The sequence below is a fragment of the Pygoscelis adeliae genome, unplaced genomic scaffold (genome assembly GCF_000699105.1).
Source record: "Pygoscelis adeliae isolate BGI_AS28 unplaced genomic scaffold, ASM69910v1 Scaffold14, whole genome shotgun sequence".
NCBI lineage: Eukaryota > Metazoa > Chordata > Aves > Sphenisciformes > Spheniscidae > Pygoscelis > Pygoscelis adeliae.
This window is the reverse complement of record NW_008825109.1, coordinates 8913015-8927172: the sequence shown is the minus strand read 5'-3', so window position 1 is coordinate 8927172 and position 14158 is coordinate 8913015. Positions and strand designations below refer to the sequence as shown.

General features: G+C 38.1%; 1 protein-coding gene across 1 annotated transcript in view; it reads right to left on the bottom strand.

The window, feature by feature from the left end:
- Positions 1-9178: 9178 nt before the first annotated feature.
- The window catches only part of GBE1 (glucan (1,4-alpha-), branching enzyme 1), a 147324-nt gene continuing 142344 nt past the window's right edge, over positions 9179-14158 (bottom strand). Inside the window, exon 17 of the mRNA XM_009327886.1 lies at positions 9179-10029. Within this exon, the coding sequence (XP_009326161.1) occupies positions 9973-10029 (57 nt within the window). The 3' untranslated portion in view covers positions 9179-9972. The remainder of the gene's footprint in view (positions 10030-14158) is intronic.

Genomic DNA, 14158 nt, shown 5'->3' with positions numbered 1-14158 from the left:
CACCAGATGATGTCATGCTCAGTATATAAACTGGGGGAAGGCTGGCCGGGGGGCTGCTGCTCAGGGACTGGCTGGACATTGGTCGACAGGTGGTGAGCAATTGCATTGTGCATCACTTGCTTTGTGTATTCTTATTATTATTATTACTATTATTATTAGGATTTTATTTTATTTCATTTATTAAACTGTTTTTATCTCAACCCATGAGCTTCCTCACTTCTACTCTTCTGATTCTCTCCCCCATCCCATCGGGGGGGCAGGGAGTGAGTGAGCGGCTGTGTGGTGCTCAGTTGCCGACTGAGGTTAAACCACGACACATAGATACCTGCTGCTGGCTGCTTGCATCTTCTGCCAGCAGTGGTCACTGTGAAAGACAGGATGAGCACCTGATTGATTCCAGTAAGAACGGGAAAAGAGTTAAGAAACATTAAATACTGTGTGTTTGTGTGTTCGAGGCTTCATGTCCTTGTTTGTCTTGGCCATCCTGTCATCTGATTTCTTGACACTGTACTTATAATCCCTTGAGCATATGCAGTACCTGTGTACTGGTCTGGATATGTCTGAACCCCTTGGAAGAGATGGGAAGAGGGTGGATTTGATTGTACTAATCCAGCAGGTTGCAGCAGGATTCACATCAAGTCTGACTCTTCCACTGGGCATCAAAGCAACCTCAGCAGGTGATGTGTCTTCACAAGCCCTTCATACTTTCATACTTTGTTTTGCTTCCCCCAGTGCAAAAAGCTTTACCTGGTGAGTTGTGGAGTGATTCTCTCAAATCTTGGGCAAGTCATCTGCCACCTATCAGCTTTTCAGACTAGAGATGTATGGGGCACAAAGGAAACAGACTTCGAAATATATGCAAGGACATGCTCAGACTTACAATTTTTCCTCATGGGGAAAATTCCCTGCCAGCAACATGCAAGCACTGCTCAGCAGATGACACAGAGGAATAAATTTAAGAAGCTGAAGATGGTTCATTTGCACATCTCTCACTGCAGCTTACATCTGCACTGTTATAGTAATTGCTGTGAGAGCAACGGCTGAAATGTTACTATTGATCCTTTCAGGTCAGGTACAGCCCTGAAAAAGAGCCACCAAACCGGGGTGACAGAATCTGTAAAATCTGGGGAAGTTAGGAGTTAGAAGCTGGGCCCCTCATGACCTTTAAGGATAAAGTAAAACACAGGCCAACACATTTATTTGTGCTGCAGTCCCCTCTGTCTCCAAGCACCTGACAGATTTGGCCTTAACAGATCTTTTGGCGGGCCAAAACCCTTGCAAATACCTGCATCAACATACCTGCCTTGTTGGGTGGTGGGAGCCAGAGAAATAGGAAGGGATAAGGACACGAGGGCTGCTCAGAAGGTTCATATGGTTTGATGCAATAGAGAGAAAATAGCTAAAGGCATGCAGGACTAAGGATGGCACAGTCCTGCGAGGTGGCAGGACTCCAGGGAGCGCAAGCACACCAGACACTTGCCTACATTGTCCAAAATAAGCAGGAAGATTCACAAGCTCTGTTCAGGAAAAAGCAAAATCAGACAAGACAGGTTGAAAGCTATGCCTAGCATCAAAGCATATCATGGCTTGAAACCCATCAAGGCTGTTAATACCAAAGGTCAGTGTATTTAATTAGTCATAGGAATGTCTACCTGTGAGTTAGCGCCAATGGAACATCAGCAATTATCTTTCATGTTTAAACAACCTTGCACAGTGTTTTACATAACACGGTGTGTATCACCACTCAAGTTTAAATGGGACTATTACAATCAACCACTATAGTCAGTACGCACCGCGAGGCAAGAGTTTCCTGATGAGAGCTTCTATAGCAGCAGCAGATGCGTAACTCCGGGATATTTGCTCCTTTCATGTTTTGTACCAGAACTAACATGAAGATTTCTGAAAAAGAGTAACCCTGTTTGTGCCATGATGGAAAATTAGGACTCTCCTCCCTCTGCTCCATCAGTACCTAAATCCAACAGAGAACTGGATAATTGGATTTTTTTTTCCTTTTTTTTTTTTTTTGTGTCAAAATGAGAATAACTGTGCCTAGTTAATTTCTAGCTATATGTCAATATCGTTTTATGTCCCCTTTAATGTGTATGTGCATTTGGTGATAGCTTTTCTAGGGGTGCATTAACCACTGGTGATACCTTGTGCTTACTACATCCACAGGAAATATTAAAAAAAAAACAAACCCAAAAAACAGCCAAGAAAAAAGAAGGAAAAAGGTAAAATTGCATTAAATATATCTGATTTTTTCATTATCACTTCCTACGAGCTATCCACAGTTAGGCAAACCATGTTCAACTTGTTTTAAAATACTTAATCACATTATTGAATGATTCCTTGAGGATTTAAAAAACAGGTCATTTCCATGAAGGACATGTGGCCACTGTGTTAATCCATGAATATGATGTACTGTATTACACTCATCTGATAAGTTTGAGGAACAGGGGCTGGTAGATCCAGGAGTTTGTTGAAAACTAGAAGGAAGAGTTAGTTCTGTGTAATAGCAGGCTGTTACACAGCACAACTAGAAAAACCACATACATATTGGATGCAGCATAATCACCCCGTCAAGTTGCAGGAAGACTGAGACATCAATTGTAAAGAGCCCATTTTCCAGCTAGGGTTACATATTTTGGCAGCCTTATGCCATTAAGGAGAACTATATTCCTGCCAAATCAGTTTTCCAGTCCAATTCATCATGTGGCATCACCAGCATTTGTGCAAGCACCACCACCAGGACAGCTTGACCCATCTGGGAAAGAAGATGCTGAGGCCAGCAGCCTGGCCAAATCACTGCCTGCCGACCCTCCCCAACAGGCGCCAGGCAGAAGTTACACAGTTGATTTGAATTTCAGAAGCCAAAGGAGGCCTATAGAAAGCTAACCCCATAGCCCTATCACTTTACATGCTCGTTAAAAAAAAGTTTTTTTATTTTCAGAAGAACGGTGCAGGGATTCACCTATGCAATGAGTTTAATGAAAGCCCCCTCCACACAGCTGCTTACACTAAGCAGCTTACGTTAGAGCTGTTAGTGTCATGCTTTGCATGCAATGCAAGCATTGGTTTTGCTTAGTATTGCTATTTTTATAGAACTGTTCTGGGAGGGTTTTTGACAAATATCTTTCTATGAAAATGCTCACTTGTCATAATCCAGTATTCTTCATGAAAACATCCCATATTTGAAATCTTGGAATATTTTTTGCCTTGGGAAAATAGTTTTCTGCACAAAAAACTGTTCTCTGTGTCACACAGCCCTTCTGCTCCATTTCATAAAGTGATCTACACTAGGTCTTTCAGATAAACAATCCTGGAGAGAAAAGTACATTTCAGTTTTTGGACATGATGTGTTTACATAATTGGCTTTCTCATGCTAGTCTGAAGATGTGTTTTTTTTGCTGCCAGACAGGGTTTGCTTTTGTCTGACAAAAACATGCCACGGTCAAAGATTTAAAATGATTAGTGGAATTGCAAAGGCAGGAATTTAAGTGGCATTTAATGAAACCACCAAACATCTTAAGCCTCCTCTCTTATCCCTACCCTAGAAACCCTCAAACCAAAGCTAACCCCAACTTATTACTGAAGACTGAAAACTGTGATTGCCTCAAACATTCATAACTAGTATTTACACAGGTTACCAAATACAGAAAGACTCAAAGAAAATGTTGCATTTGGTCTCATACCACTATAATGAACAAAGAAAAAATCCCAACAGAAGCAGCGGTCAATACATGAAAGGAGCTTTGTACAAAAGTAATCATTAATATTTCATACATTCTAAAGATCAGGTTTTAATTTCAGTTAATTTTCCATATCTTCACTGTACCAGAGGGTAGTCTTTTGATAGGTTTTTTTTTTCCTCTCTCTCTTAGTAGTGAATAAACTTTTATGAAGAATTTACATTAAAAATTACTTACATTTTGAAGTAGAGAAGTATGAGCATATGCAGTACCTGTGTACTGGTCTGGATATGTCTGAACCCCTTGGAAGAGATGGGAAGAGGGTGGATTTGATTGTACCAATCCAGCAGGTTGCAGCAGGATTCACATCAAGTCTGACTCTTCCACTGGGCATCAAAGCAACCTCAGCAGGTTTTACACTTTTCTACAGGGATAAACTTGTGCTAGCAAGTCAGGACTACTACAAAAGAACTGGTCCAAAAATTTTTAGCATGAAAAAGACTGAATCCATAGACTTTCTCTGATCATTCACAAAGGTGATAATTTAACAGCAGGATAATTAATCTACTCCAGTTATCTTGCTCTACAACCCAAGTAGACGCAAAACACTCAGTATTTTGCGAAAGGCAACTAAGCAAGGTTAGGATTTACCCCCTACCTTTCCCTTCAAATGACTTTCAAATGACTTCAAGTGACTTCACCTACTTTCTTTCCTCTTGCAAGGCAATTTCCTTCTGAGGTGGACAGCTCACTCAGTTTTTCATGGAGGTGGTGGGCTGATTGCAGCAAACAACCAAACACCCTCACAAGCTGCTTGCTCACTCCCCTCTCCTCCGGGATGAGGAGAAAATAGAAGGTGAGAAGGCTTGTGGATTGAGATAATGACAGTTTAACAGGGAAAGCAAAAGCTGCATGTGCAAGCAAAGCAGAAATAGGAATTCATTCATGACTTCCCATCAGCAGGCAGATGTCCAGCCACTTCCTGGCAAGGGGTGAGTGGAGGCAGAGTAGGAAATAGAAAGGCTTCACACTGTGCAAGCACCGTTCAGCAACAGTCAAAACATCAATATGTTATCAACACCATTTTAGGCACACACCCAAAACACAGCACCATAGGGCTGCTATGAAGAACGTTAACTCCATCCCAGACAGACCCAGTACAGCAGGAGAGCTAGCTGCTTGCGCCCCATCCCTCTTCTCCAGTAGAGAGAATAGAAAACAGACCTGAGCCGGTTCCTTTGCTACAAAAGACTCAAGCAGACTACTGGGAAGTAGCAGAACAAAATATTAGTATGGGGAAAACACTACAACGTTACAGCATTGGCAGCTTAGTTTCTTCAGTGTTTGCAGACATACCTTTCTTCCTAAATGCACTGTATCTATTTTGTCATAAGCCTCATACCCTGAGCAAAGACTGAATATTCAACACATTAAATTTACATCATCCTATCATAGACTGTCCTTGTTCTACACATTTAAATTGTGATTTGTGAGGCACAGCCAGAAGAAACAAACAAGTTTAGATGGAGTTCCCTCCTAGCTTTTAACAATGCTGAAGATTATCTTGGAGTCAAATGGCATGGGTGATTAATGTTGCATCAATTTTAATCCTCATATTTTGAGAAATTATTGTCTTTGTCTTAACTTTAGAAGACAGTGTTCAGAACTAGTTCGATTAAACACTTAGATCTTTTTTCAGGGTTCAGAATAGCTTTGTAAATATGCAAAAATATCAGCTAAGCTGAAACCTATTACTTCAATGCCTACAAGTTCTTACATTTTCTCCTAATTCATTTTAAGCTTTAATTTACCGTGAACATCCAAGAGTTATTTATATTTAAAGGGTACATGTTGTACTCACAGGCATGAAAAATATAATTTGTCTCATCTAATGAGTCATAATTAGCTTTTGTTTTTACCTTTCCATAAGCAGAATATTTTTAACATATTCAACTGGAGCTATTTTTACCCAACGATTTATGTAATTCTTTTTAATAAGAGCAGTCATATGTCAGCCTATCACTTTTACTGCAACTTATTTTCAGATAAAACAAAAATGAAAAAGCCTACATAAAGGAAGCAGTGCATGAACAAAAAAAAAAAAATCTCTCTCTAAATAAAGGCAAACATGACCCAAACTTTTGGATTTTCTTTTTTTCAAATGCTCATGAAACTGTCAGAAAGATGCTATTTCTCTCCTCAGGAATTTGAATACAACTCTAAATAATGTGAAAATCTAGAGAGTTAAAACATATGTTTGGCCTAAGAGAGAGCTCTCCATTACACCAAATAACCCACACCCTCAACCTCTTCTAAAACACCTGCACCATATACTATGAGGTGTGAAAACACACACGTGCAGAGTTTTCCTTGGCAGAAAAGTTCCCGTTAATTGTCAGGAAGATGCCACTTACAGCTGATTTTTATGAAACTCAGATCCTAGCTAAGGTATGATGTATGAAAATATGTAAAATATTGCTTCATCTCTGTAGCAATTCTACAACAATGACAACATGCCCAGTTTGGAAACATTAGTCAATGCGGAAACTCTTAAATACTAAATACTTAAATTCCTCAGAAAGTTAAATTAAGGAGCAGAAGAAAGATGGATCATAGACCTCAACATACCCAGAACAGAATAACCACATTTATTTAAGTTAAAGGAAACAATTTCTGCTGCTCATTCAGTTAACCCTCACCCTTCACTACTTAACTAGTAAAGTTATTTTTGAGCTCTGAGAAGGGAGACTTTTAACTAAACAGGAAGTTCTTCCTTTAACCGCTAATGGGCAGTTAAGAACTTGGAGTCATGAAAAAAATGGGGAAACTAAAACCTCTTCAAGCTGCTTAAAAAAATCATTTGAACGCAGAACTGTGACTGAGAGATTAATATGGAAAAATATCAGCTTGCATTATACCTGAGTACCACACAATTGCTTACCTAGTCTAGTATCTTACTGTTCATACAGTAAGATACTGGTCTCCCTTTGTCAGAGGATTAGCTATACCACATTCCTGTCTTTCAGAGCACATGGTTAACAAACTCTGTACTAATCTGAATATAATAAGCAAGACAGATTTCACAGGAGAAAAAAAAAAAAACAAAACACAAACAAACAGAAAGGTCAAACAGTTTTTCCATTAAAATCTGTTTTCCAGAAGTACTCACCAAGCTGAAATAACCACTCCATTCTTCATCTTCAAAATAAACCTCAGGACAGTAAGGCTTGAATTGTGCGAGGAGGAGAAAACAACAAGGAAATCAAAACTTACTGCCCATAGAATACCCCAGCCTAATGGATGCCTGCCTGTTATCGTAAGAATCACCTGGGCCGGAGAAGAACTTTAATTATTCAGTACAAAGAACCATTCAGCACACACGATGCAAGACGGAGGGAAGGTCAGCCTGAATCTTTACATAAATCGGCAGGTGAGGATAAACTTGAGTTCTCATTGACTGTCAACGAGACCATGGAGCAACAATTTCTGGGGCCAGAGCTACCAAGAATTACCAGTACTCTTTCAGGTGACAGGGATGTATATATTTCTAAGCATGGAAATATAAATCCTTATCAGTCCTTTACACTAAGAGAGGTTATCTTTAAAGAGAGTTCTTCCACAACGTCTAAAACTGTGTGGAGAGCTTTGTACCCAAGGATACATCATCATGGACCACTTAATTTACTTCTGTGACAGAGCTAAACTATCATATTTGACTGAAGAGTGCCGACTTGAGGTGCACCCAAGCAAGAATGCTCTGGAGCTCATGTGCTTCTCGGAATGTGCCTGAGGCTTCAACCAGTCACGGTGACAGGCAGTTACAAGCCTCAGCGCATAATGGTAAGGAGGGACCTTGGTCAAAGTCTTGTAATTTGAGTGTGATGTTAGACAGAAGGTGAAATGGCAGTAGCTGAATTCCTCTTCATAATCCATCAGAATACAAAGAGCAGGAGGAATAAAGTGTCTTTCCATGGGTATGGCAAGGGAAAATTTTCCAGCCTCACAAGACAGGCAGGAGCACACTCACCATTAGAATGTAGGCATGGGCTCCAAAAAAAGCCCCAATTATTATATCTACATATAATGTAGATATAATATATCTTCCTATATCTACATATTCATCTTGAAAATCTTGTAGTCTGCTTTTATTAATCTATCACTACATAAAAGAAAAATGTGTGTAGGACAAATATTCTACCAATCTCATTAGACTCTGACCAAGACAAGTTCCTGATTTCAAGATGGAGCAAAATCTAATACTCTCCTCCAGTGTTAAGACTACCGTACAATCCTTTTACAGTACAAGCAATGAAACCATATATGCATTTGTTTTATCCTCCTCAGAGTTTATTTTGCATGTAATTTTACACAGTTTATACTTCACATCATACATTTATTCCTTCTCTTGAAAAAAAGGTTTGACACAGACACTTGCCTTGCATTACATTTTGAAACCTGGAACTGGTGCCAGTAAAAAAACAAACCACCCTACAAAACATCTTAGATCAATACAATGTAAAAATAACACGTGTTAGAAGTTGCTCGTTATTTCACTACAAGGAAAACAGTCGGGGAGGGGAAGGGGGGGGGGAGATAATCAGTTCCAGTTGCTAAAACTGTTCAGTGTATTTTCTTTAAAGTCTTAGTGTAATGGGAATACTTTTATTAGCCCACTACCGAACAATGATCAAACTGGTGTAGAGGAAAATGAAGCATGATCCTAAACAGTATTATGGTACTCAGCTGCAATATAAAATTCTCTGTCACACAGAACATAGCAGACTGGGGATGTTCATAAAGTCCTTTCAGTGTGAACTCTACAAAAGACTCTTCCATCATGATGCGTTATTCCATCATATCCCTTATTTTGTTTAAGAAGTAAGCCACAAGTAAGCATTCCAAGAACTGTGAATAGATTTTCAGTGTTGGCACAACTATTCAGTAATTTACACAATGGTTCACATAGGGAACTGGGTAAAATTATGACTTGGAAATGGTCACAGACATCTTCCTCTTTGGCTACTTTAAAAGTTAGAAAATTCAGATTTGTATAAAAGACATTAATTTTAGAACCAATTAAAATACGTTTTTAGATAAATGGAACAAAATAAAGCATGTCTCCTTAATTTGGTATTAATTTTCCAGAATACTCTGCAGTACGTATACAAAATCTTACTCTTTACAAAAAAGTTGTAGCTCATGAACTCACTTGAATAATCTTAGCAGCACTCCAATAACTGACTACCTTGATTTTATCAAAAATACACCTTAGTTCAATCACTGTACTTTGAGACTGCTTCTTCATGAGAAGCAAGGTTTCAGAAGTTATAAAAGTGCAAGAACATCATCATGTTCCAAGCTGAAAGGCAGCTTCTGGAAATAGTGAAATCAGTATTGCAAGGTCCTGACATTAGTGAAATAAATGCAATGGGAAGAATTACATTTTAAGTACATCTTCCAGTGTGGTATCATTGTGGTAAAAACAAAACATTTCTCACTGAACATTTTAGTCATCTAAGTAAAATAGTTGTGTCATTTTTTTCAGCTGTAGCAAGTGAGATGCAAAACACTAAGTGATTTGATTGGGAGCAATTAAGCAACACACACAGTAGCATCAGCAGGTCACCAGTCAATCGGCCTGCTCATTTTGCTGTTCAGCATTTTTGTGCTATTTTAATTAAATAAAAAATGGCAAAGTACAATACTCTCAGAGGACCTTCTCATCCATTTGGATAAACGTTTCTAATTGCATGTTGCACTTCACTGAAGAAGAGGAGTCTCAAATTAGGTCCCACAAACCGCTAAGGCTGCCTTTTAGCCAAAACCTTCTGTTCTATTTAAGCAGGCTACTTACTTTTAGTAAGTATTACTATAGTAAGCATTAATATATAATGAACATTTGAATTCACTATCAGAAAAGAGGATTACAAGAAACTACAGACTTCGGAGCAGGATCACTCTTATTATTCCTGATAAAACTCTGTAAACAACAATTTAATCATGAATACCTGCTGCTTTGCAGTATCTTAAGTGTAATTTTGTACTACTAGAATTACAAAACCAATGTTTTCCTTTCTGCCTCTTTTGTAAATTTTCCTCAAAAGAGGTTCTAGCAAGTCAAGAGCTCTGCAATTATATGTGAATATTAATCTTACATTTTAAACACCTAATATTACTAAGCTTCAGAAAGCCTCCTTAGAGCAAGTTTTGTTATAGTTAGTATTAGTACAGCGTATCAGCACTTCTTCTACGACTTGCTTCTTCCGTGATAGTTACAGAGACGTCATTTTGAGATATCCATATTCTGAAGCACAATAGCCACTCTGCTTGGAATGTACACCTAGTAAAGATATGACAAGAAGGAGAATAGCTGAAAAAAACCATCAACCTCACAGGATACAATTTCTAAATAACTATGTGAAAACACACACGTGAAATATTTTAACTGTTAAAAATCTAACATTTGTGCAATGTTGTGGGTCATACTAATCACATTTAAAGAGTGATTATCGACTGCTTAGTACCCAGCACTTGAATTACACAAGATAATCTAAAAGTTTAAAAGGCAGCTTCATTGCAATCTCTCCTCTTTCCTCTTTTTTTTTTTTTTTTTAAATCTTACCTTGATATATTTTAAGGTACCTACCAGTAGAGGGCCTCATATGACTTACAATGATGAGTTTCAAAAACCTGAGGACATCTAGGTCAATAGACCATACAATGATAAATGACAAAGTTTTGCAACAGCATTTAAACACTCTTCTGCTACGAATTAAAGTTGCTGCAAGGTCTATGATGTCATTTCATACAGGTAAACACCAGCAATATGATGCAGCAGTGTATTCTTCTCACTCTTGGCATCTACGGAGTTTCAGTGTCTGAGCAATAAAACTCACTCTCAAAAGTAGACAGATTCAAAATTAACCATTAAATTGTTGCATTTTGCTTTACCCTTTTTTCCTGATTACCACAAAAAACCCAAACATATATAATCAAAAGACTTCTCATAGATCACAAAAGAACTTGTGGCAACATATTTTACATAACATTCCTTCCAAGCAGAGTAGAGTCACAATCTGAAAACAAGACCGATATGTAGTACCTACCAATTACCTTGATATATGGTATTCCATCAATTGTCAAGCGTATGAACGTGTTTGCTGAACAAGTCAATAAAAATGCAATTATAAAAGGTAACACAAGATTGAAGATTATTGGCTTCATTTTGACAATATCCTCTTTTGGACTATCCTCCACCCCTGTGGAATATCTAATATTCTGCAATTTCAACTACATTATCTGCAAACTAGAGCCTGATGGCATGAAAGGCTTTCATAGTTTTCAAAATGGCATAAAGCAATAAAGCAAAAAGCTTTAGGAAAAGGAGAAAAAGGAAAAGAACAGCTGATCTTCATTGAACCAGACAGAGCTATGTCCAATGCTTCTTGAAAGGCAGTGAACATAATGATTTCCCCTAAGGTTTCGGTGATAAATAGCTTCTACAAATCTGTGCAGGAGAGGAAATACTTAATGAAGTCAACTAGCTCAGAATGTATAGATAAAGGAGATATTTTAAAATAGCGTATTGAGAAATTCAGCACTCTGGGTTTGTATGATGACGTGAGAAGGAATAAATAGAAATAATCTTTCTAAGAAAAAAATGTGTAAAAAGTTACTTCAGTTAAGGGAACAAAAATTAACGTTAATACAAGACACAGCAATTCTCAATTATATTCTGGTCAATAATCTGTCAGATCCTAGGAGAAGTAAATTAGCCCAGTTCCTTTAAAGTCAATTTACATCAGCCGAGAATCTGAGAGCAGTGTGGAAGCATCCCACTCCTACCACTTCATTGCCAATCAGAATTTTAAAACTGGTTTTAATCACAATTTCAGAACTTGCACGAATGATTTTATTTAGACTGATGAGCGATATGTTTTCTGTTTACCATGAAGAGATGCAACTGCCAGCTTATTACTTCAATCACATGTTTTTTTCCTTACCTGGGCAAATTAAACATGCGTTTTAGTGGTTTTTATCTTGGTGGGCTTCTTGCTAAATCATAGAACAGCCAAATACGGCATTATCTCCTAATCTTATCAACTTATTTAATTGCTCAGTGTAACCACCTTTAAGGCTTAAATAAAACTGCAAGAAGCAATAGAACAATTAGGGCATGAACAATGAATAAATATTAATTATTGATTAAATATAGTAATAATTATTAAATATGAATATTAATTATTCGTTCCACTGCTGTACAATTTTTTTAAAAGGAAAAATACTACAAAAGTATTAGATAACACTTGTTACAAAAGTATCGGGATTATTCCTCCCCCCCGCCCAACAATATTTCCAGAAATACTACAGTGTATATGCTCTGGCTTTATTATTTGTCTAAATAGACAGAACACAGAACATTTGTGTGAAGGAGAGGGAAGGAAAGATGTGACTAATGAGGCTGGAAAGATTGCTTGTCTTTCCTGAGTTCAAGTGAAATCTGGAAGATTATCTGCCCAGGATCCCAGCACGGTTTTCAGTCTTCTCAACCCAGATTTCTCACATCTGCTCCTTCCTCTTCTGACACCCCAAATCCCAGAGCTTCGTCAGCCTTTCCACTCCAGTATTATTCCTTTTCCTTCAGCACCTCTCACCTGAACTACCACTCTTGTAGTAACATATCCTCATTAATTTATTTTCTCTATCCTTTTCCTGAGTGTACTGAGGTGTACCAAGTAGACTGTACTCCAACCATATGCTACAATTTGCCACCAACTGGCACGATTAAAAAAAGTCAGGAATCCATTACTGACAGAGTAAGTTGAAACGCAAGCACCTTATTGTATGTTTGAGTCCAGACATTGTCAAATACATAAAAATATGGATAATCCTTAGCTAAAAGCTAATTAATTAGTAACATTAGGTATATTTTGATATCGCCGATTTAGATTACAAACTCTGCTTGCTTATAATACTTTAATCCATTGTTCTGATTCATATCAGAACACATACATACAGTACTTAATATTATAGAAATAAATATGCAATAGTATACAATAAAAGGCTACCATCCTCAGACACTACTACTAGTACACAACTACTTAGCAAGTTGGTTTCTAAGCTTTACTGATGCTTGGGATTCCTCTGCAAAATTTTTCTTCATTGATTTTTATGAAGTTTCTGTTGGGTAAACCCTCAGATTTATTGAGATACATCTGGACTGGACCTCTAACATTTAATTTATCAACCACTCACCCTAATTCAGTGTCATCTACAAATCTGCTGAGGATACACTCTGTCTCATCATTCTAGTCACTGCTGAAGACTCCAAACAATATCAGCCCCGGCAGCAATTCCTAGGGCGTTCTGCTTGATACCAGCTGGACACTGATCTTCTGATTACTAAAACTGCAGGAGCCCAGCCAGTTTTTAATCTACCTAACAATCTTATCCAGCCCATATTTCCCCAACTCCTAGGTAAGAATGCTGTAGGAGACAAAGCTGAAAGTCTTACTGCATTGATTGCAGTAACCTCATGCACACAGCCAGAGTAATTTTATCACAGAAAGCAATCACATTGATCATGCATGTTTTGCCTTTGCTAAAATCTGGGTTGGCTTTCTGATTGACCTATCTCATATACCCCACTTGTTTGGATATGGATTCCAAGAGGAGGTGGTCCTTGACCTCTTAAGGGACTGAGGAGAGAGGCTGACTGGCCTCAGATCCCTCAGCCTGCCTTTTCACTTTCACTACAGCCTTCGTTCAGTTGTCAGAAATTTCCCCGACTGCTATGATTTTTCACAAATGTTAGTCAGCAGCCTTGCAATCACATCACTGACATCTTTCCAAACCTCTGGGTGTATCCCATCTTTAAGGTGTCCCTAACCCATTGCTCTGCTGCTGCTACTTTCTTTTCAATAGTGTACTGGCACACAAAAAGGTCTGGGAGCAGGCTTTACCCTTGGAATCTGAGGTAAGAAAAGGCATTGAATACTCCCGTACTCTCCATAGTGCCCATCACAGGTTTGACTCCTCCCTTTGTCAAGGGACTTGCATTTTTTTCTTAAGCTGCTTTTGCTATTAGTATACCTGTAGTATCCCCTTCTTGCTGCTCTTCATTATGTCTAGCCAGTTTATATATATATAGTACACGGCCTGAGATATTTATCTACCTATAGATAAGTAAGTACAGTAAAAGTATATAGAGGTGTCCTGATTAAAACCATCATAGGAAACCTAGGTATTCATCAGTAAAAGACATTATGACAGATATGTCATTTCTGATGTTTTTCTGTACCCTAGGAGGAGGGTCTCAGAAGTTTATTCTTGTCTTCCCTTTTCCTTTCATACACTGTCACTGAATTATATAGTTTCAATTACCAGCTTCAGTTCTATTGACCTCTGCTCTACTAACCTGCTTCTTTCCGATCACAAGTTTTATCCCATTCATGTCTCCTTCACCATTT